General features: G+C 38.2%; 1 protein-coding gene across 2 annotated transcripts; it reads left to right on the top strand.

The window, feature by feature from the left end:
• The first annotated feature begins 2,600 nt into the window (after positions 1-2,600).
• On the top strand, positions 2,601-18,582 carry LOC127499107 (anthrax toxin receptor 2-like). Of its 2 annotated transcripts, XM_051869276.1 has the most exons (13): positions 2,607-2,941; positions 4,409-4,480; positions 7,015-7,086; positions 7,331-7,412; positions 7,779-7,883; positions 7,973-8,041; positions 8,311-8,391; positions 9,903-9,963; positions 10,142-10,237; positions 12,705-12,773; positions 12,952-12,984; positions 14,442-14,582; positions 17,344-18,582. In XM_051869276.1, the coding sequence occupies exons 1-13, from the start codon at positions 2,814-2,816 to the stop codon at positions 17,373-17,375; spliced, it is 1,041 nt and encodes a 346-aa protein (XP_051725236.1). In that variant the 5' UTR covers positions 2,607-2,813; the 3' UTR covers positions 17,376-18,582. The 2 variants fall into 2 exon arrangements, with proteins under 2 accessions (XP_051725318.1, XP_051725236.1); XM_051869358.1 differs by lacking the exon at positions 10,142-10,237 and having other exon boundaries at positions 2,601-2,941.
• Positions 18,583-22,061: the final 3,479 nt, after the last annotated feature.

The following is a 22,061-nucleotide window of genomic DNA, read 5'->3' as shown; positions in this document are numbered from 1 at the left end:
TGAACGGAGCTAAAGAGTCACGAGCATTAGATGCACTCACGCACCGATTGCCAACAACACAGACATTTGATGCAGTTTTACTTACCGCTTGCGGTCCTGACTCCTGACCGGGATCTTTTATCGCTGGAACCGCTCCATCTTCCAGTTTCAAACGATCTGCAAATCCCATGTCAAACTGAACCTTGTTTAAAAAACATTCGTCACCGAAATGCCGTGATGTTATCTTTCCCTCACAACCAAAAACACACTTCTTTGGTGACATTGTTGATTTCGTGGTCTAAAAACAAAATGACAAATCTTTCTTGAGCAAGTCCTGTGCAGCGCTGCCGATGACTTTCGTAACCCGAACGAAGCACATTGATGGGTGTTCTCTTGCTCTCGCTCTGGTTGATGTGTGTGTGCGCATTTCCGGAAGAAGTACCCATACAAGGAATCCCACCCCTTATAACATTGTACAGGGCCATACTCAAAAAAAAAAAAAAACTTTCCAAAACTTATATGAACCCTGAAGGAGTGTATTTGGCACATAAATACTCCGTCATACGCCCAACTAATTTTTTGACATTTTTGGCCATGTTTAGCAGGAGAATCCAACTCCAACTCTTTTATAAATCAGAATGCACTCATAGCATTAGACATCCCCTTTAATAATTGAAATGTAGCGGTCTCATCTCGTGCGCTTTCTTTCCCACTCGCAGCCACATAATAAACACTCCTGAGGTAAATAAAAACCTTGAAAACCTCCTTCAACAGTTCTGCTCCATCATTAGTTCTGACTGGTGACTGTGCAATGACAGTTGAGTGATTTTTTTCAACAGCTGGGCAATTTATTTTGGATAAACTAAGCCATCAGGCTAAGCAGGTATCTGTATATGCTAGTAAATAAGATAAGTAATACAGACATTAATAGGCATTATAAAACAGGTCAAATAGCATTTATCATAACCTGATTTTAAATAAATCAGGCACTAAAGAGAGTACTTATTAAAATTAATTTGAGCCAACTGGATCACTTGGGATCCTAACGCGGACCTGATTTTGAAGGAAGACCTGATTTGCCCCTGACTTTGATCAGGACTTTGAGTATCATGAGGACTCTTGATGGGGTGAGTAATTAATTAACGACAAAATTTTCATTTCTGGGTGAACTAACACTTTGACAGGAATCATATGGATTCACACATAAATAACAGCAGACTTTGATAGTTAATGCGTTAATTAACATTTATGGCTAAACCAAATCAAACAGCCTCTTTAAGAAGGAATAAGAAGTACTCTTTATATATTGTGTGTTGTTCTCTTTCCCTTCAAACTCACCCTACTGTGACTTATGTGCAGCTAATTAAAAAATAAAAATTCAAAACCCACAAAGAACATTTGTGGAACAGTTCCTAAAGAAATTACCAAACTGGCATCACTTTACTGGCCTGAATACTAGTTGTGTTAGTACATGTGTATTTGATAGTAAGTTTAAAATAAATCATGTGCTGAATTTAGTAAGTATACAGTGAATTAATTATGACTGGGCCCTCTCAAGTAAAGTCATGACACTATGATTCACTAACAAAACATTAAATAACATATGATTGAACATGCAGTAAGAGTATAATTTTTATTTCTTTATAATCCTTTTATGGTCCTATTCAAATATACATCCTGTTTGAGGATCACAGCTGCTGGGTATGTTCGACTCTGTTGACAGTGTTGCCTCATTTTCAGGGGAAGTTTCTTAAGGCGGGTCGATTTGTTGCTAAAAGTTGCTAAATGACGGCGTGATGTCATTGCGTAACCATGACGCAAACGTTATTGCGTAAAATACACATAAAAAATATGATTTGAAATATGCTGATTTAAATTTGTTCATAAAAATAATATAAACATTTTAATTGTAAATATAATATATTTATGATCAGATATTTTTATTTTTAAATACAACATTGAATTATTAAACAGTTGCACTTTTTTTTATTGTCATAAAATTACACATTTTGAACAATTATAGTTTTAAGCAGTGTATTCCGTAAAAATAGGGCAAAATGTAACCTATGTTAATATGAAGGAATTATCCGTACAGATTTTTTCACTGGTGTTTACCTGTGTTTTAAATTATGCATTGCATTTTGTGTTTTAGGGTTACATATAACTTTACAGATAATGTCCTGGCAGAAAATTACCAGTACCTTCTTACACTGTACCTAACTGAACAACAATAGTTAAAAGCTGATAACATGCTGTATCATAAATGAACAATTATTATTGAACAACTGCAACTACCAACTTAATTCACATATGATGTGTGTACTGTTAGGCATAATTCTTCAGCTCTCACCAGACAGATGTGCTGCTTGGCTAGCTAGCTGTTCGGTGGTCTAATTTAGATGAAAATGTGTTTTTATTGTTTGAGTCACTTTTCAAAAATTGCTAAAAGTTGCCAAATAAATTTTAAAAACAGCCGAATTTATTTCTAGATGCTTTTTGAAAATAAAGCTGCTAGGGTAGTCTGAAAAGTTGCTAAATCTAGCAACAAAATTGCTAAGTTGGCAACATCTGGGCGGACGCGCATGCGCACCAAAAACGACCCGAACTCGCAAGAAACTTTTCAAACAAATAGTCTACTCTCCCTTTTTTCCTGTCATTACTCGCAAAAGGTGACACCGGTCAGGGTGGAAAACGGATCAGACCGGGGGACACAGCGCTGTTGTTTTGTACTTGACATTGATTTTATGTCACTTAATATAAGAAAGCGTCATTCAAGTCGGTTTTAGGCATTCTTATGATTTTTTTTTTTTTATCCCGCGGACGCATAACTCATCATGACAAAGGAAACTCTCTGGACCGTGGCAACCACGGCGACGCTTTTCTTCTGTTTATGTTTTTCATCTTTTAAAGCAGAAAGCCTACATTGTCACGGCGCCTACGACCTTTACTTTGTTTTAGACCGGTAAGTACTCGGACATTTAAATGATTTTCTAAAAAAATAAAAAAATTTAAAAAAAAATTACCTATCGCTTGTGTTTTATGTTCTCGACACATGCAGTGCACTATAATTATTAGTTCAATTACCTTGTAGCTATTACATCAAGAGCACATTTCTTGGCCAGTTAACATGTGCCAGTTCCATTATCTACCAACAGCCTTGTCAATAAACATTTAACAGTTTCTATTTTTAAATTACACTACCATTCAAAAGCTTGGGGGTCAGTAAGATTTTTTTTTTTTTTTTTTTTTTACTTCTATTTAGCAAGGATGGATTACATTGATTTTACGTATATTATTTTGTACTTTCTATTAATCCAAAGGTTGCACAAAATATTAAGCAGCACAACCGTTTTCAACAATGCTTCACCCAAAAATGAAAATTATGTCATTTATTATTTACCCTCATGTCGTAATTAAGATACTTAACACAAATTAAGATATTTTTGATGAAATCCGATGGCTCAGTGAGGCCAGCAAGGTCACCCAGCTTCTCAAGATCCAGAAAGGTGCTCAAAACATATTTAAAACAGTTCATGTGAGTTCAGTGGTTCTACCTTAATATTATAAAGCAGCGAGAATACTTTTTGTGTGCTACAAAAACAAAATAAAGACTTTTTAACAATATCTAGTGATGGCCGATTTCAAAACACTGCTTTGAAGCTTTACAAATCAGTTGTGATATCAGCAGTTTGGCAGCTTGATTCACGATCCGAACCACTGATTCAAAACAAAAGATTTGTAAAGCTTCAAAGCAGTGTTTTGAAATTGGCCATCACTAGATATTGTTGAAAAGTCATTTTTTTTTTTTTTTTTTAGTGCACAAAAAGTATTCACGTCGCTTTATAATATTAAGGTAGAACCACTGTTCTCACATGAACTGATTTAAATATGTTTTTAGTACCTTTCTGGATCTTGAGAGGTTCGATGACATTGCTGGCAATAGAGGCCTCACTGAGCCATCAGATTTCATAAAAAAATATCTTAATTTGTGTTCTGAAGATGAACGAAGGACTTACGGGTGTAGAATGACATGAGGGTGAGTAATAAATGACATTATTTTCATTTTTGGGTAACCCTTTAAGCACCTATATCAGCTTGGATATTAGACCAGTAGTTTTTTGTTTGGTGTTGGAATGATGCAGTGTTTTCAGGACTGAGTGTTGCTGGGAACTGAAGTGGTCAGCAGTTGTGATGAAGTGTCTTGACTCAGTGTGTTGTGTGCTGTGTATATAGACAGACTCCATAATTTCTCTGAGATAGTGTTAACACTGAAGTGTAGCTGACTCAGCTTCTTTGCCACAGTGTAATTGAGAGCACAACTCCTACAATAACGACATGAAGAGATATGACTTAAAGATTTATGTATAATTGCCTCAAGAGTTTAGATTTTTTTTAGTGCTGACATTGTTTTTCATGTGCTTCATTACAGATCTGGAAGTATTTTGACCGACTGGGGTCGGATCAATGACTTTGTCAAAAGTCTTACAGAGAGATTTGTGAGGTAAATGTTCTTTCTTTCTTTTCTATTATTGAGTTTGTGTGATTAATGCTACCAAACAAGTCAGCTGTACAATAATGCCCGATCCTCCACATCAAAGGAAGTCATCCATAACAACTTGAATCAAAGCTAAATGCTAACTTGGCTACACAACAGCTACACATCCGTTTCCTAGATGGCCGAACATTCAGGGGAAAAAAACAAAACAAATATCCAGATGAATGTGAACTTATGTAGCGTTGACTCAGTGTACACTATATTGCCAAAAGTTTTGGGACACCTGCCTTTACGTGCACATGAACTTTAATGACATCCCATTCTTAATCTGTAGGGTTTAATATGGAGTTGGCCCACCCTTTGCAGCTATAACAGCCTCAACTCTTCTGGGAAGGCTCTCCACAAGGTTTAGGAGTGTGTTTATGGGAATTTTTGACCATTCTTCTAGAAGCGCATTTGTGAGGTCAGGCAGTGATGTTGACGAGAAGGCCTGGCTCACAGTCTCCGCTCTAATTCATCCCAAAGGTGTTCTATCGGGTTGAGGTCAGGACTCTGTGCAGGCCAGTCAAGTTCCTCCACACCAAACTCGCTCATCCATGTCTTTATGGACCTTGCTTTGTGCACTGGTGCGCAGTCATGTTGGAACAGGAAGGGGCCATCCCCAAACTGTTCCCACAAAGTTGGGAGCATGAAATTGTCCAAAATGTCTTGGTATGCTGAAGCATTAAGAGCTCCTTTCACTGGAACTAAGGGGCCAAGCCCGACCCCTGGAAAAACAACCCCATAATCCCCCCTCCACCAGACTTTACACTTGGCACAATGCTGTCAGGCAAGTACTGTTCTCCTGGCAACTGCCAAACCCAGACTCGTCCATCGGATTGCCAGACAGAGAAGCGTGATTCGTCACTCCAGAAAACACGTCTCCACTGCTCTAGAGTCCAGTGGCAGTGTGCTTTACACCACTGCATCCGACGTTTTGCATTGCATTTGGTGATGTAAGGCTTGGATGCAGCTGCTCGGTCATGGAAACCCATTCCATGAAGCTCTCTACGCACTGTTCTTGAGCTAATCTGAAGGCCACACGAAGTTTGGAGGTCTGTAGCTATTGACTCTGCAGAAAGTCGGTGACTTCTGCGCACCGTGCGCCTCAGCATGCGCTGACCCCGCTCTGTGATTTTACGTGGCCTACCACTTCATGGCTGAGTTGCTGTTGTTCCCAATTGCTTCCACTTTGTTATTGCACCACTAACAGTTGACCTTTGGAGTAGTTAGTCATGAGGAAATTTCACAAATGGACTTATTGCACAGGTGGCAACCTATCACGGTACCATGCTTGAATTCACTGAGATCCTGAGAGCGACCCATTCTTTCACAAATGTTTGTAGAAGCAGTCTGCATGCCTAGATGCTTCATTTTATACACCTGTGGCCATGGAAGTGATTGGAACACCTGAATTCAATGATTTGGAGGGATTTCCCAATACTTTTGGCAATGTAGTGTATGTGCCAGAACAGATTGTAGCGACCTAGCTAGAAGAAGGCAGTCTGCTTGAGAAAATAGCAAAAGGAGCAGGTAGGAGTGGGTGGCAAGGAGGCTCAGTCTTCTGGGCTGTGGGAATGGCCATTTGCACTTATCTCTCACACATGAAAGGAGATGATGCAGCCAATGTACTTTAAGTCATGAGTGCAGGAAGACCAGTGCAGTCTGCCATAGACTTTGATGGTCTTCTGTTGTGACATGTGGCTCTTTTAGGGTCCTTTTTAAGCATTGAATGGACCTGCTCTATGAATATATCTTTTAGGAATTATCTTGAAGAGCTGTGTGAAGGGTTCCTGTGTTGTTTTACTGTGTAATAAAGGACCAGACCGAAAGATGACACAAGTAGTTTACACCACGTCTTTATATCTTTAGGAACATTCAAGGTCATTTCCTTTTCAGAGCGATTATTCATTTATGCAGGGTATCGTAATACCATTTGGCGATTCATTGGTGTATTTATCACTCTATTAGCCTGCGAAATATTCAGACCTCCTGCCTGTTCTTCATTTGATTTTTGTTACCAAAATTTGGCTGCTTGAATACATTTGGATGTTCTCCCTGAGGATCTCATTGTAGATTGGATGCCATTCTGAGTGTGAAAAAGCTCTCCTTATGTTTAGTCCTGACACCTGATTTCAAATGTGTAGAGGAAACCAACATGTTCCTCTGCTGTATCAGCTTTCATGACAGAAGGTTGTGAAAAAGACCAACTGCTTCATTGAAATGTCCTTGTCATAATCAGCTATATATTTGTTGTCAAATTCTGTCAGTTCTTTCTGAGAGAAAAAAAAAAAAATGCTGTTCCAATATCATTAAGACAACATATAACTGTACAGTTTTGTAAATGTAAATTTAGCATTGTTATTAAAGTATAAATATATAAGTATTAGTCACTTCTGAAGCTTTTTTGCTGTGTGTATAACTAGAATTTGCAGCTGTACTTGATTTTCCATTTGTCAATCTACAGTGTTTTTCTATTTTCCCATACTTTTTCATTCCAGTCCAAATATGCGAGTGTCCTTCATAGTGTTTTCATCAAGAGCAGAAATTGTGTTACCGCTCACTGGAGACAGGTATGGAATCATGCTTGCGTAAAGTATTTGCAGTCCATAGTGTAAGAAAGCTGGTAATACACCATGTGTTTGTGTTGTGTAGTACATTAACGACAAGTAAATATTTATGGTGCAAAGGTTTCCTTCATATGTAGATGGGGTTCAATGACTCTGACATGACCATTACATCATATTGTATGCATAATGTTTAGTGGAATATTTCTCATATACACTGATCAGAATATTCCTTGCTTTTCATTATCAGGGGAAAAATTAATGATGGTCTGAGGATTTTAAATGAGATCAAACCAGCAGGAGAAACCTACATGCATGAAGGAATAAAACTGGTAATATTTATGTATTTATTATTTTTACTTTACATGAACAGTGGAATGGAATGTGATTTTTTTTTTTTTTTAATTAATTAATTTATATAAAAACGTATACAAAAGCTTTTTTCATGTTGTGAGGAGGACACGGGAGTGTACGAGACACTCAACACTCTAGTTGCCTCATGACCATGATAAGGCACAATTACATATTTCTAAATAAACACACCACATTCAGTGTCCTGAATCTGGGATTCTGTGTAAGTCTTTATTACAATGATAGATAAATTATATATTTTTATATATTTACATATACTGTGCATTTTTATCCCTGCAGTTTTTGAGAAAATAGACACATTTCTTATGACTCATCCTTCTTTCCAGGCTTCTGAACAAATGAAAAAGCAGCTTGAAAATTCCTCTAGTATCATTGTGGTGTTGACTGATGGAAAGCTTGAGAAATATATCCAGGAACTTGCTAAGGATGAGGTGAGCTGGTATCTAACACTTTACATATTTTTATACTTTTATGGCAACAAATGATTATGTTCTTATGACTGCATGTTGTGTATATATAGGCTAATATAGCAAGGAACTATGGGGCTCGTGTGTACTGTGTTGGCATAAAGGACTTTGATGAAGAACAGGTAATATTGGCATTCAAGCAGATTTTAAAATAGTGTGTATTCTACATGTATGCACTGAATCCATGTGCAATTAACACTTAAAATGCTCTCTAAAGCTCCACCAAGTGCAGGGGTTTTGCAGAGTTGCCTGTAATTGCAGGACTGCTGCTCTTTTCCTGTTTCTGTAGCGATGACAAACTGAATTAAAGGAGAGGAAATGTCAGCACATTTTTTCCCCTTGCTTGGCTATCAGCCCTATTATTATTATCTTTCCATTTGCCTGCCAACAGCTCGTCGATGTGGCTGATACCAGGGAGCATGTGTTCCCAGTCAGAGGAGGATCTCAAGCTCTCAAATGCATCATTAACTCAGTAAGTTCTCCATGCCAGGGGCACCCATCCCAAAAGGTGTGACATGCCTCTGTGGTTTAGTCCAGGGGTTCTCAAAGTGAGCTAAATAAGTTTAGGTCAATATGATTTCCACAATGTGGAAAATGCGGACGGAATCCAGTCATAAAAATGGAATTGGCGTGTAACGGTACACATATTCATACTGAACCATTTCGTTACAGGACTTCGGGTATGGTGCACGTGTACCGAATGCATTACATTGCAACTTTAAGGTCTCCTGTTTGGGAACGCTTTGAACCTTTCGATAAGAAACAAAGTGTCGTCTTTTAAATTCCATTTTATCACAAAATTTGACGCTCTTTAATGTGGCGTGACAGATCTCTGTATAGACACCACAAGCGGCGTTCAAGCTGCAGCGTGGAGCGCGAGTGAATGCGATCATCTCTTCCTTGTTAATACTAGTTACAGAATAAACATGAAGGAACATCTGAAGGTATGTTGAAAGATACAGTACAACTTACTGAAACTTATATCTCGTGTAATCGCTCAATCAGTTTCAACAGCAGAAAGAGGTCAATAAAACAGCTTGTAAATAACACTGTCATGTAGCATTTACCTCAGAAAAGCCATTTAGTGTCCACAGCTTGTTAGTTACCAAGAGAGATAAACTCTTTCCCTAAATATATGCACTGTATTAGCCTATATATTCATTATATTTTAATTAACCTGTTAGTGATGTATTGATTATAGGTATGCTTATATAAATCTGTCATGAAAATGACATCCACTGTTTATAAATGATTATATTTCAACAACAAATTGGAGTAAAAACTTAACTTTATAATTAATGAGTATGAATGAGCACCACAGGCGAGCAGGTTCGCATACTCAAGCACGCGAGATGCTCTTGGTGTTTTCAGCGTCTGCCGTCTCACTATATATGGACATGGTATATGTTGCTCTCTGCTCAGATTTCTAGGATTTGAGATCATTTGTGCAGCTTTGCAGTCTGGGGCTAAAGTAGATTTAACAGAGATTTTGCAAAAAATCTGAAGTGTTCCTTCTCCCCTTTAATGATAGCAGAGTTTATCAGGTGTCATATTCAATCAGCCTGTTTTATACGTGTCCTCCACTCCTCATCGCCGCTGCAGGTGATTCGGAGGACCATATCTTTCTGTTAATGTTGTCTTTTGTGCCCATTGTGTACAGAGATTTGCATAGTTTGTCCTCTGTTGATTTATGTGGATGATGGGAGAGGCGATGGTGGCCTCTCACAGGCCTGTTTATATGATAATGTCAGCCTGTGGTCTCTAATAGAGCTGAAGAGGGAAAATGGCACCGCATAATTTCCCCATAACGGCTGACACGGGTCTATCTCTCACTGCACTGCATGTGATGCTCATCTCATTGAGCTTGATTTGGCATAGCAAACATCCCCGGCGTGAATGCTAAAGACCCGGACACTGTGATAGCTGATATAGTGATTCAGCAGTGACAAGTACTGATTTGAATGCATTTTTTTTATCATACAGATCCTCAAGCAATCATGCACGGAGAACCTAACAATGGAGCCGTCAAGCGTCTATGTGAACCGTAAGCATTTCAAAAGGCTTTTACAGCTATCAGGGTGGATAAAATTGCCTTTTTTTTTGTGTGTGTGTGTGTGTGTGTGTGTGTGTGTGTGTGTGTGTGTGTGTGTACGTGGTTGTTGATTTAGGTGAATGCCCAGGAGTGCTTCTCATTATGTCCTCATCTGGTTTACATACCATAGAGTCCTTTGACATTGTTTTAAGAGTGAACGGGTTCACACAGGGGAAACAAACAGAAGGAGTTTTCTACAGTTTCATAGTGGATGGAGTTACTTACAGTAAGTATGATTATTCCACATATATTGACCTCAGTCTCACCCTTAAGCTTGATATGATATTGCATAGATAAAGCCAAATGATGAAAGAGAGATTGTGTCTGTGAGAGTCAGTTTTATCATACCGGAACTGACAAGCTGGTCACACCTATACATCTCACCATATATCGCCTTCGTTCTTCTTTCTCCAACCAAATTTGTTTCCGTTTCCGGTGTGTTCGGAACTAGTTGTCATATGACATAGTGGTAATATGATAAACATTTTGAATAACATAAAAATTTATGGTGTTGTACCTTCATTTGAAGTCTTTACATGCTGGGACAAAAGCAAAGAATCACAAGACCCCCAGAACTGCACATACGTATAAAGGGTGGAAACATTTGTGTAATGAAAATTGCAACCATGGCAAGTGATGATGAAGTGCCCCTAGTCTCAGCCTCAGACATCACATCCATGGACTGTTGGCTGAACGTCTGATGCATATGGCACACTTATCTGGAAACACTTCAGAAGTTTCGACGTCGTCATCTGGTTGGTTAAATTCTACAGGATGTCCGGGAGACGCGTGTGTCGCGCTCTTTAACGGTCCGCCTGGAAACAAATGGCGTGAAGCTAAACCCCTCTTGGTTGCGTTACATGTCAGTCAAACATCCTCTTGGGCGGTCCTTGGCCAATGAAAGCTGCGATAGAGTCCAGACCTTCTGCCGTCAGTCTGAAGGTCTGGCTACATGAGACTAGAGTGCCCCCTACTGTTGCGTCCAAAATCCAATGTGACCACAAGAGCACAGTGGCGACAAGGAGCAAGTGGTGCTCGCTGCAGAGCTAAATGACCTCCAGCTCCACCTCCCTGGAGCTCAAGAGTGGAGCTTAACCTGTTTAAAAGGTGGAGAGATGGGGTTATGGGTAGGGTTAGGGTGTTGTTGGAGGATGCAGCTCCACCCATCATGCCCACAGTATGAGAGGGGGAGCTGGAGGTTATACTCCACCCATGGCTCTGGAGGCAAAGTCAAGTCATCTTCATTTATATAGCGCTTTTCACAATACAGATTGTTTCAAAGCAGCTTCACTAGGAAAATTAATGGACAGAGATTGTTATGGCTTTACAGCAGCTGTAGGAAAAAAGTTCTTATCGAGCTAGAGTTGGTTTTTGATTGAATCACTTCTGTTGTAAAAATCGTAAAAATTATTAACTTAGGGGCCGCTTAAAAGACACCTTTTAACTTAAAAACAGAAGACTTTTAATGTGTTCTTGCCGTTCATTTATGTGTTTAGCCTATCGGCTTAAGCGTTTGAATGTGTGTGCAGACGCTTAGTCTTTCTTTACAAAGTAAATATTGGGGTAGACGCCATTCTTCTTATGATGTAGCGAGTACATCAGGTGTTATGGGAAGTGTTCCCGGTTCCAGCTGACCTAATCTATGCAGCCTAACAATTTACATAATTTGAATTATAGAAGTAGATAATGGTTTATGTGTATGCAAGTTTAAACAGATGTGTTTTTAGTCTAGATTTAAACTGACAGAGTGTGTCTGCTTCCCGAACAATGCTAGGAAGATTGTTCCAAAGTTTAGGTGCTGAAAAGGAAAAGGATCTACCGCCTGTGGTTGATTTTGATATTCTAGGTATTATCAACTGGCCTGAATTCTGAGATCGCAATAGACGTGAAGGACTATAATGCGTTAAGAGCTCGCTCAGGTACTGGGGAGCTAAACCATTTAATGCTTTGTAAGTAAGTAGCAAAATTTTAAAATCTATACAATGTTTAACAGGAAGCCAATGCAGTGTTGACAGAACTGGGCTAATATGGTCATACTTCCTGGTTCTAGTAAGAACTTTAGCTGCTGCATTTTGGACCATCTGTAGTTTATCAATCAGATAAATTAAGATAAATCTTCAGTAATACAGCTCAAATACAAATGATAAGCATTTTATTTTTTATGGTGTTGTTTCTTATGGTAGTAAGTTTCTGAAAATATGTTCTAATAATGATAATGTAAGTTTAATTTTAAATGTCATGTTAATGTTGACGTAAAATTGAAAATTCTGAATGTTGTTTGCACCATATAAGATGCTATTTTATGGCTTCAAAAGACATTTATTTAGGAAACTTAATGAATAATCAATGAGCCAATTAAGTGTCAATTTATCGGTTTCATGGTTACTTTATGTACTGTATTCAGTTGGGTGTTGTTTGACTTGATTTCTAATTTTGAATTCATTTAAAGTCAAATTTGCCATTCCAAGATCCAACATTTTTTGACGGTTGAATGTGCATCTTTTATGCAAGTTATTAGAGTTGCACAATTAATTGTTAAAAGATCTTGATCTCAATTAAAAAAAAAAAAAAAAAAACGACAAAATAATTAATGAGTTATAGACTTGCTACAAAACCGACATTCCATGTGATATGCTTTTCATATCAAACACATGGGCATGTGAGCTCACCAGCCTTTTTCTTTACATTTCCAGTGCCTGTGTCTGCTGCTAAAGACGATGCAGGATCAGGTGTGCACACTACAAAGCAAGTGTATAAGCAAAGTAAGCTAAATATTTTTATGTTTCAAAATGTACCAAACCTATAATTTTAGATTTGATTGATACACATTACAAAGTGATACTTTATGACAAAGATATTCCAACATTGCCTTGTAATTAATGGGTTTTTACAAGCCACATTTTAAGAGAGGTTTATCCATTTATTTATTTTCAATTTTAGTCCACCCACCGGACGTACAGCCAAATGTTGCAGGTTTGTATGTTTGTACTGTTTTGACATTTTTTACTGTTTATGTTTGTGTGATTTAAAATAATTTACATAAAATGGAAATAAAGCTTTACATTATTTAGTAAACTGATTTCCACTTTAATTAAACAATATAACAAACACAATTAATGGAACCATTTTAAACAAAAAGGGATGTTTTGTTAAAGCTTTTGGAGCAAGGGCGTTGCCATTTTGCAGTACCACAGCGTGCGACGTCACGGGGTTGGTTGTGTTGTCTGAGGTAAACAGATATAGTAGATGACTGACAGGGAAATTTAATGACAGAGACATTTTATTTTTTTTTTGGTTTTCACCCTAATTTGGATGAATATCCAACATCATAGTGTCTACATCACGAAGTTTTGATCATGGTATCCCAAACATTGTTTTCATTATGCATGATGTAAACAAACAATGCTTCATACTATATTGTTCATGTGGCATTTTATTGTTATGTCAGACCTTTCAGACATATTTGCATTACACTTGCTCGTTCACCAGTAGTGGTGTGTAACTTATTTTATGTTCACCTGCAAATACATTTAGCCTACCTCCTGTTAACAGGATGCTCCAATGTTTCCACTCGGACATCTTTGAGAAAGCATTGCCACCTCCAACACATCCACCTCACGGCAGAGTCCTGCACGGGTCCTGTTTGGTAAACCCGCCCCGCACCGGATAACCAGCGGGTGTTCTGTTAAAGGGTTAGTTCACCCAAAAATGGTGAACTAACCCTTTAACAGAACACCTGCCAGTTATCTGTCAGCAGCACCAATTTAATTCTATACACGACACGACCCATTTGACCCAAACTGCACCCACATTAAATCTAAAACAGGTAAGCAAAATTATTTTTCTCATGTAAAACAATCAATCAAACCAACATGGCATTTTGAGTTGATACATTTAAGAAAAATAGACACACAGCCCAACGTGGTGGTCATTAACAGAAAAAAGATGAGAACCTTCATCCATCATATAAACAATACAAAACTTTTGCCAGGCTATTTTGAACAAAGCTTGCTTAGAGGTCTCCAGAAATTAAAAGAATATATAGTCAAATGAGCCTACATTGTCATATTATATCAGGGATATTTCAGCAGATTCACTCTGCGTCCCTGAAACATACGCAATTGGACTTATTATAAGCTCAACAGTCCTTTCAAATTCATCTTCCTCCATTTCAAAACAAGTGTGTGTTCAAAAAGTAAAGAAATTCTCATATTACTGTATGCTACTTCATTGGCCAACAGAGCAAACAAACCCTGTGACGTCACACGCTGTGGTATTGCAAGATGGTGGCGCCCTTGCTCCAAAAGCTTTAACTTTAGCTTTATATATTCTGTCATGCCAATTTTGATGAAGGTTCACACTAACACGCAACACATTGATGTGTCTTACTAACATTAAATACTAACATTTTTCTTTGTCTTAACTATTAGAAGGAGCACCTACCCTACACATCCAATTACAGAATGCGAAGCAAACAATCGAAATTCAAAAACAGAAGATTGTTCACCTGGAGGATAAGGTGAACAGTCTGACAGATGAGAGAAATTATCTTCGAGAAAGACTTAAAGATGGTAAGTTACCCTACAAGTGAGCAATTAACCACTACTATTGGATGCTTCATGAAGCCACTTAACTTTAGGTCACTCCAAGGTATTTTCTGTGTAGTAAGTTTACCGTTTCTTCAGATGACTGTGAATTCTACTTAATGTAATGTACAGTTGCAGTCAAAAGTTTACACGCACCTTGCAGAATCTGCAAACAAAATAAAAGGGATCATTCAAAACGCATGTTATTTTTTTATTTAGTGCTGTCCTGGATAAGATACCTTACATAAAAGATGTTAAGAAAATAGTTCAAAAGTTTATTACACTTCTTAATACTGTGTGGTTACCTAAATGATCTACGACTGTTTTTATGTTTTGTTTTACGCAATATTAATATGGACAGTTTTTGTTAGTTTCAAACAAATAGTTTCAAACATAGCTCATTTGAAACACATTCTTTCCAAAACATTTTAAGTGTATATTCAATATATATTTAAAACAATCTCATAACATTATTTAATGCAATTGTAATTTCAGTGCAAATGATCTAATTTGATTGGTAACAACCCTATAGTGTCTTATTATTCTAATTGTATTTATTGATCAAATTTAAGAATTTAATATGAAAGACGAAGCATGCATTTAATAATATTAGGGAAAAATGCTCTTTATAAAGGTAAAAAGAAAAACAACCTTTGGGGTAAATATTACAAATCAAATATTCAGATTTAAATATGTCAAAGCTGATAGAACACTGATGAGAGTATTGCTTCAGAATAAATTATATTTACACCACAAAAAATCCTATTTTCTCCAGACAAGAAACTTTTTTATTCGAACAACTGAATGACCAATTTATTTGCACATAAGGCTTAATTTTGAGCTAACATTTAAACATATAAGCATTATATAATGTACTGTATAAACATTTTATTTGTGGTGCTCCTAAATTTTTGCTGGTGCTCCTAAATTTTTGAAGTTGGGAGCACCAGTGCTACCAAGTAAAAAAGTTAATTTCAAGCTCCGCCTGAGATTTTGCCTTAAAAATGGCATCCATCCATCCATTCATCATAAAAGTAATCCATACTGCCCCAGGGGGTTAATAAAGGCCTTCTGAAGTGAAGCCACATGTTTATGTAAAAAAAAAAAAAAATCCATATTTATAACTTTTATAAACTATAATCACTGGCTAACGTTTTTTACGGAAGTGGTGGTGCGTTGAACACCCTGTTCTGATGACGCAAGAGTTGCAACTATGGCAGCTGAGAAGGCCATTCTTTGTGTTCTTTTTGAAGAATTTTCGGAGCCTGATGAAATCGGTATAAATACGTGTTAAATATTGCAAAATACAATGTTAGTCACTGACCTTGCTGTCCAGAATAAAAGTGAACATCCCAATCGAGTGAAGGGATTTGTGGAAACTGTGATCTAACCTCGCATTTCAAGATGAAAAGACAGACATTGAAGGATAATCCACTTCTTACCTCCGAGACTGTGTTATGATCTATATGACCTTATTATTTTTATTGTGAGTATTAAAGAAACACTCCACGTTTTTTGAAAATAGGCTCATTTTCCAACTCCCCTAGAGTTAAACAGTTGAGTTTTACCGTTTTCGAATCCATTCAGCCGATCTCCGGGTCTGGCGGTACCACTTTTAGCATAGCTTAGCATAGATAATTGAATCTGATTAGACCGTTAGCATCTCGTTAAAAAATGACCAAAGAGTTTAAAACTTGACTCTTCTGTAGTTACATCGTGTACTAAGACCGACGGAAAATTAAAAGTTGCGATTTTCTAGGCCGATATGACTAGGAACTATACTGTCATTCCGGCGTAATAATCAAGGAACTTTGCTGCCGTACCATGGGTGCAGCAGGCGCAATGATATTACGCAGCGTCTCTCACAAATGTCTCCGTGGTTGCAAGGCACGCTCCCTGTGCAAGCAGGGGGTCACAGGCGCTGCGTAATATCATTGTGCCTGCTGCAGCCATGGTACGGCAGCAAAGTTGCCCTGCCCGATGCACGCCACCCGACGGCCAAGTAGCACATCCCTTCTGCGATTCAACACGTCAAATTAAAAACACCAGCGAATTAAGAAAAAAAAAAAAAAAAAAAAAACAGAATCAGTTTGACAACACGTGCTGCAAATGCTCACAATGCAACTAAATACAGAAACACGTTGCAAATAGCACAGACCACTATAGGAATGTTATAGTATTTCGTCAGATTATTTAGGCTAATAATATCCAAAAGGCTAAAGAATCATATGATTAAAAAACAAAAATAAAAAACTCACGTTTCATGTCATCGACAACACCTCTAAGGAGTAGACATTGATCAATAAGCATGTCCCAGCCAGGTTAGTCTCTTGTTAGGGTTCCCTTGAAACACTTAGAAAATTACAGATATTAAAAATAACTAGTAAATAAAAAAATAATCAACGAGTGTTCATCACAGAGGGGCTTTGAATCACAATCATACAAATATATCATGTGAATTCAACTGTTACATGAAATACGCCCTAATTGAATCACCGCAAAACTTTGCGCGACCTACCGCTGTGACGTCTCATGCAGACTGGGAAGCAACAAAGTGCGCTGACCCCCCAAGTCAGCATGGCGGCAGGAAACCCTAAATATGGTCATGGCAAGTGGAATCACAAAATAATTTTCTAAATACACAACTGCTACATTTGCAGCACTTTGTTACTGTTTAATCCTTATTTTGTTTAACCGTTATTTACTTTCATGTTATCAGTAAACTTGTAATTGTTCTCTGTCACAGCTCTGAAGATTACCTCAGAAAGGATATCTTAACAGACTACAGCTTCAAAGATGAGCAGTGCTTCTGAATCTTCAGATTCTGAGCCAAAATAAGAAGAAACACAGAGGGAAAAGAAACAAGAAGAAATCAAAGAAATTGTTGTGTGACTATTCCAAATTAGGTATCCACCTTATTCCCACGAGCCTACTGCGTGTTGAATTATGGGGGGCACTTCCGATTTGGGGATCTTCCATTTAAAATGACTGAAACAAATCATTTCAAATCATAAGGTTGCCATACGAATAAAGCTTATCTGTCAGTTTGACAATGATCTGTCAATTTTCCCTCATGTTGTATTTTCAGACATCGTGAGATTAACGTAATGCTTGTTATTTTAACGTGACGTTATAACAAGAATATCTATGGCAAGAGCTGTTTTCAGTCGAGGCATTTGTTTCCTCATGATTATTTTCTTTTTTCCCTTTGCATTCCGCTGTAGTAGTATGAAAAAGGACAACATTTACTGCACGTTGTGGTCTGTTCTCCCGATTTAATTCACAATATATCCCATTAATAATTCACTGGAATGCACGAAGAATCTCTCGTTTTTCTCCTCAAAAAGTATTATTGAGTTCATAGAGCGAGCCTTTCACTGATTGTTACACCCATAATTCGCACAAAGCGTCATGGGGCGTAGGAATAAGGTGGATATGATTTTAATCATGTCTTTTATACAAATTATTCTTTACTTGAGAAGAATGTCACCCAAAATATTATAGCCATCATTTACTTATCATTCTAAATGGTAATCAGTCTTCTATGTAACACAAAAGTAGTTGTTTTAAAGTGTCTGGGTAAAGTGTTGGGTAGCCAAACCTGCTCCTGGAGACCTTCCAGCAGACTTCAGTTCCAACCCTGCTTCAACAAACCTGCTTGGGTAACATAAATATCTGGTTCAGGAGTGTTTGATTGGGATTGTCACTGAACTCTGCAGGGCGGTAGCTCTCCAAGAGGAGGGTTAGCTACCCTTGTTTTAAAGAATGTTCAAACTGCTATGTTCACACTGTTATGCTTGTTTAAACATTTAAACTTTGTAGTCACCCACATTATGAATGTTTTTTGTTGGTTTGTTTGTTTTATGGCCTCCTTTGGTGTCAGTAGTTTTGAATGATATGACACATTTTTATTTTATTTTTTCAGTGCAAACACCAGAAGGATCAATAAAGAGATACTACAAGGTATTAAACCTTGTAAAACGAGGTTTAAGTAAGTCAGAGACCTACAACAGACCTAATGTCGACAGAAACACCATAGTGATTCAGGCTCCAGTTGCAGAGCTAGCAGCAGCTAACCCGGAAGCTTTCTGGAAGCTAAGGGAAATGTTTAAAAAGGGACACAGCATCCAGAAGTTTGCAGAAATCTGTCCTTTTATTTTATTTATTTTTTTTTAGAGTAAAGTACAACCCAATGAGGATGTGATTCACAGGATGATAGAAGCTAATGACCTACTAGACATAAATAAAAAATGAGTGGAAAAAAAGTAATTGGTGATTAGGGATGGTTGTTTAGAAAAAAAGTTTATAGTTTTGTTGTTTTATGGTTCGGTTTTAGACACACTTTTTTTGTTTTACTGAGTAAATAGTACGTTTTACAAGTTGATTTATATTTTAAAGGAAATGTTTGTTGAGATTTTGAATTCAAATTTTATATTTCTTAACACAGCTAGTAAAAGGTTACATTATATCATCTTACCATATTCATGTAAACGTTAAGAAAACATTTGTGATTTGTTCCAGTGGTCTTTTTTTATTGTTCAAAAAATCCAATGCATTTGTGATGGTTAATCTGTACTTCTGTTTAACTTTTTAACTTTCATCAAAGATTCCTCTTTGTAGTCTGTTTAATAGTACTTTAACTTTTTTTGGTTTTTTTTGTAACATCAAGTCATTAACTGCTTCTTCACTAACACAAGCTCAAGATTTGTTGATTCATCTTTATGCCATGAGTCCATGACTTTACTTGAAGGGGCCAGTGATGATTAACTCATTATTAACTAGCCATATACTAATTCATGACTAAAGTCATACACTTAAATGATCATTTACACATGTAGTACTATACACAGTGTCCAGGCTATTTAATGAAGGGAATGTATGGTAAACTATAACCCATGTCCTGCGCATGAAGGAAACAGAGCCATATAGTGACATGGGATCCTAAATTAGGACCTGACTTTGATCAGGACTTTGAGTATCATGAGGACTCTCTCACTTGATGGGGGCGAGGGATTCTCTAATGACATTTAATGACAAGTGGTCAAGCCTCAGGTGGTTCCACAGGGGAAAATGGAGAGCCGTCACTTTCTCCTCCCAAAGAAAATTGGGGGCTTGCATCCTATCCGAGATTTATCCTACATCCTAGTTTTTTGTCAATTTAACAAGCACCTCAGGTGTTACAGGGCGCAGAAAGTTTCCAAGGTTTTTCTCCGAGCGGATTGTGTACAAGTTTGTCTCCCATTTTCAAGCTCTGGTATTCTTAATAAATCTCTCTAAAGAGTTCATTGGTCCTGAGCCAGATGATTTCATATGTTGCTTTAGAGATAGATTCAGTGCAGAACACAGCTGTGCTGTCAGCATGGAGGGCAGCAGATTTTTGCAGCTATTGACTCCTTTTCAGCTGGGCAAGTGAGTTTCCTTACAGTTCTGTGGCTGCTAGGGCTTATGGCCTCGATGATAGCAGTCATCGTTCAAGCTCTGATCCCCTGGGGAAACTCGGATCTGTTGGCAGAGGGAATCCTCCTGGGCAGGGTTGTGTCTTGTATAGTGGTGACGACAGATGCATCATGACATGGATTGGTAGCTCTGTGCGATGAAAGCTCTGTAAGAGGGGAGTGGTCGTCAGTACTGAAAGAGCGTCACATAAATTATTTGGAGTTGAAGGCGGTCCTTCTGGCACTGAAACGTGTTAGTCCAGAGGTAGACAAGTTCGGCCCTAGAGAGCCGCTGTCCTGCAGAGTTTAGCTCCAAACCTGAAAAAAAAAAAAACTCACCTGCCTAAAGCCTTAGTAATCCTGGTTAGCTTGTTTGGGTGTGTTTGATTAGAGTTGCATCTAAACTCTGCAGGACAGCGGCTCTTTAGGACCAAAACCCTACCCCTGTGTTAGTCAGAAAGGACAAGGCAACTGTGGTGTCATTCACAGGCAAGGAGTTACTCAATCTCTTTCCCTGTTGCAATTGACATGGATGTTCTTAATATGGGGCAACAAACATTTAAGATCATTGAACATCAGGGAGTAGCGCTTCCACCCTGTAATAGTGTCACAGATATAGGATCGGTTCTGCTGGGCTGATGTGAAACTTTTTACATCTGCAGAAAACATGCACTGCCCACTGTTTTTTCAGTCAAGGACAGGAGAACCCCACTGGGGGTGGATGTCCTGTCACATGTATGGCCCGGGACCCTGATGTATGCATTTTCGCTGGTGGAACTGATACAGCCCACCCAAAACAGGGTGCGTCAGGTGCGTGCATCACTGATTTTGATGGCCAGCGAAGTCATGTTACGCAATCGTCATGACATTGCTGTCAGGGACACCATGGTGTCTTCGCCTATACATGGACTACTCGCTGAGAGGGAGAATCTGATGGCACTGTGGCTCCTATTCAATGTTGTGGCCACAATACAGAGTCCAAAGGTGCTGTCGACAAGAGGGCTTTATGAGTTGAAGTGGTGCATAATTGAAGCCTCATGCAGACAAAGATCTGTATCACCATATTAATGCCCAGTTGCGTGAATATTGAGTTTTCTGCATTGTTTTCAAATTGTTGGAGGAAGGTTGCACCCATTCCACACTGAAAGTTTATTTGGTGGGCTATTTTTGCTTGTAATGAAGGCATTAACTTTGTTGTGCCAAGAGCGTATCTGCTTGCTATTCAGTTCCTTAAAGAGGCATGACATCTTATGCCTGTTACCAGGGGCATTTCTAGAGTTTGATCAGTACTGGGGCACAGGCCCCCCAATAATTTTCCCAAAATGAAAATTTGTATGGGGGTCCGGGGGCATGCTCCCCGGGAAGAAATTTTAACAAAAACAGCACCAAAGCATTCAATTCTGGTGACTTTGGGTGTAGTAGGCCTATTTATTTTCTTTAATCATATTATGTAACAAACATTATGTGCTGCAGATAATTTCATTATTTCGATTTTACATTTTAATTTACTGTAAAAGGCTTTGCTTAAATTGCCTGTAAACATTTTTTAGGTATCAAAAGTGGATACAGTTTGGTTGATGACAATTAAAATTACATTGGAACTGTTTTACCATGGTCATTTTTAAACAACTAGGCCACTACCAACTTCATTAATGCAAGTGTACATTTTATTTGATACTTGACCAAACTATTTAAATAAATTTGAATAGAAATTTAAACAAAAATTAAAAACAGTCTTGATTTTACAGACTTGTGCTCTGGAGTGGAGCGCAGCGGAAACCCACCAGTAGGTGGCGACAATTCACATCTTATATGGTCACTGAACCATTCATTCAAATCGTCTCAGGTTATGACTATAACCATGGTTCCCTGAGAGAGGGAACGAGACACTGCGTCCTGAAGGGGGCGCTATGGGAACGCCCTCAGCGTGAATGCGTCTGATGCACGTGTGTCAACTAGTCCAATGGCGAGAGACGTCATGACCAGGAAAGGATAAATACACATCCGGAAAGACCGGCTTCAGCTTAAC

This window comes from Ctenopharyngodon idella, chromosome 1 (assembly GCF_019924925.1).
Source record: "Ctenopharyngodon idella isolate HZGC_01 chromosome 1, HZGC01, whole genome shotgun sequence".
NCBI classification, from domain to species: Eukaryota; Metazoa; Chordata; class Actinopteri; order Cypriniformes; family Xenocyprididae; genus Ctenopharyngodon; species Ctenopharyngodon idella.
This window is presented reverse-complemented; position numbering and strand designations above follow the sequence as displayed.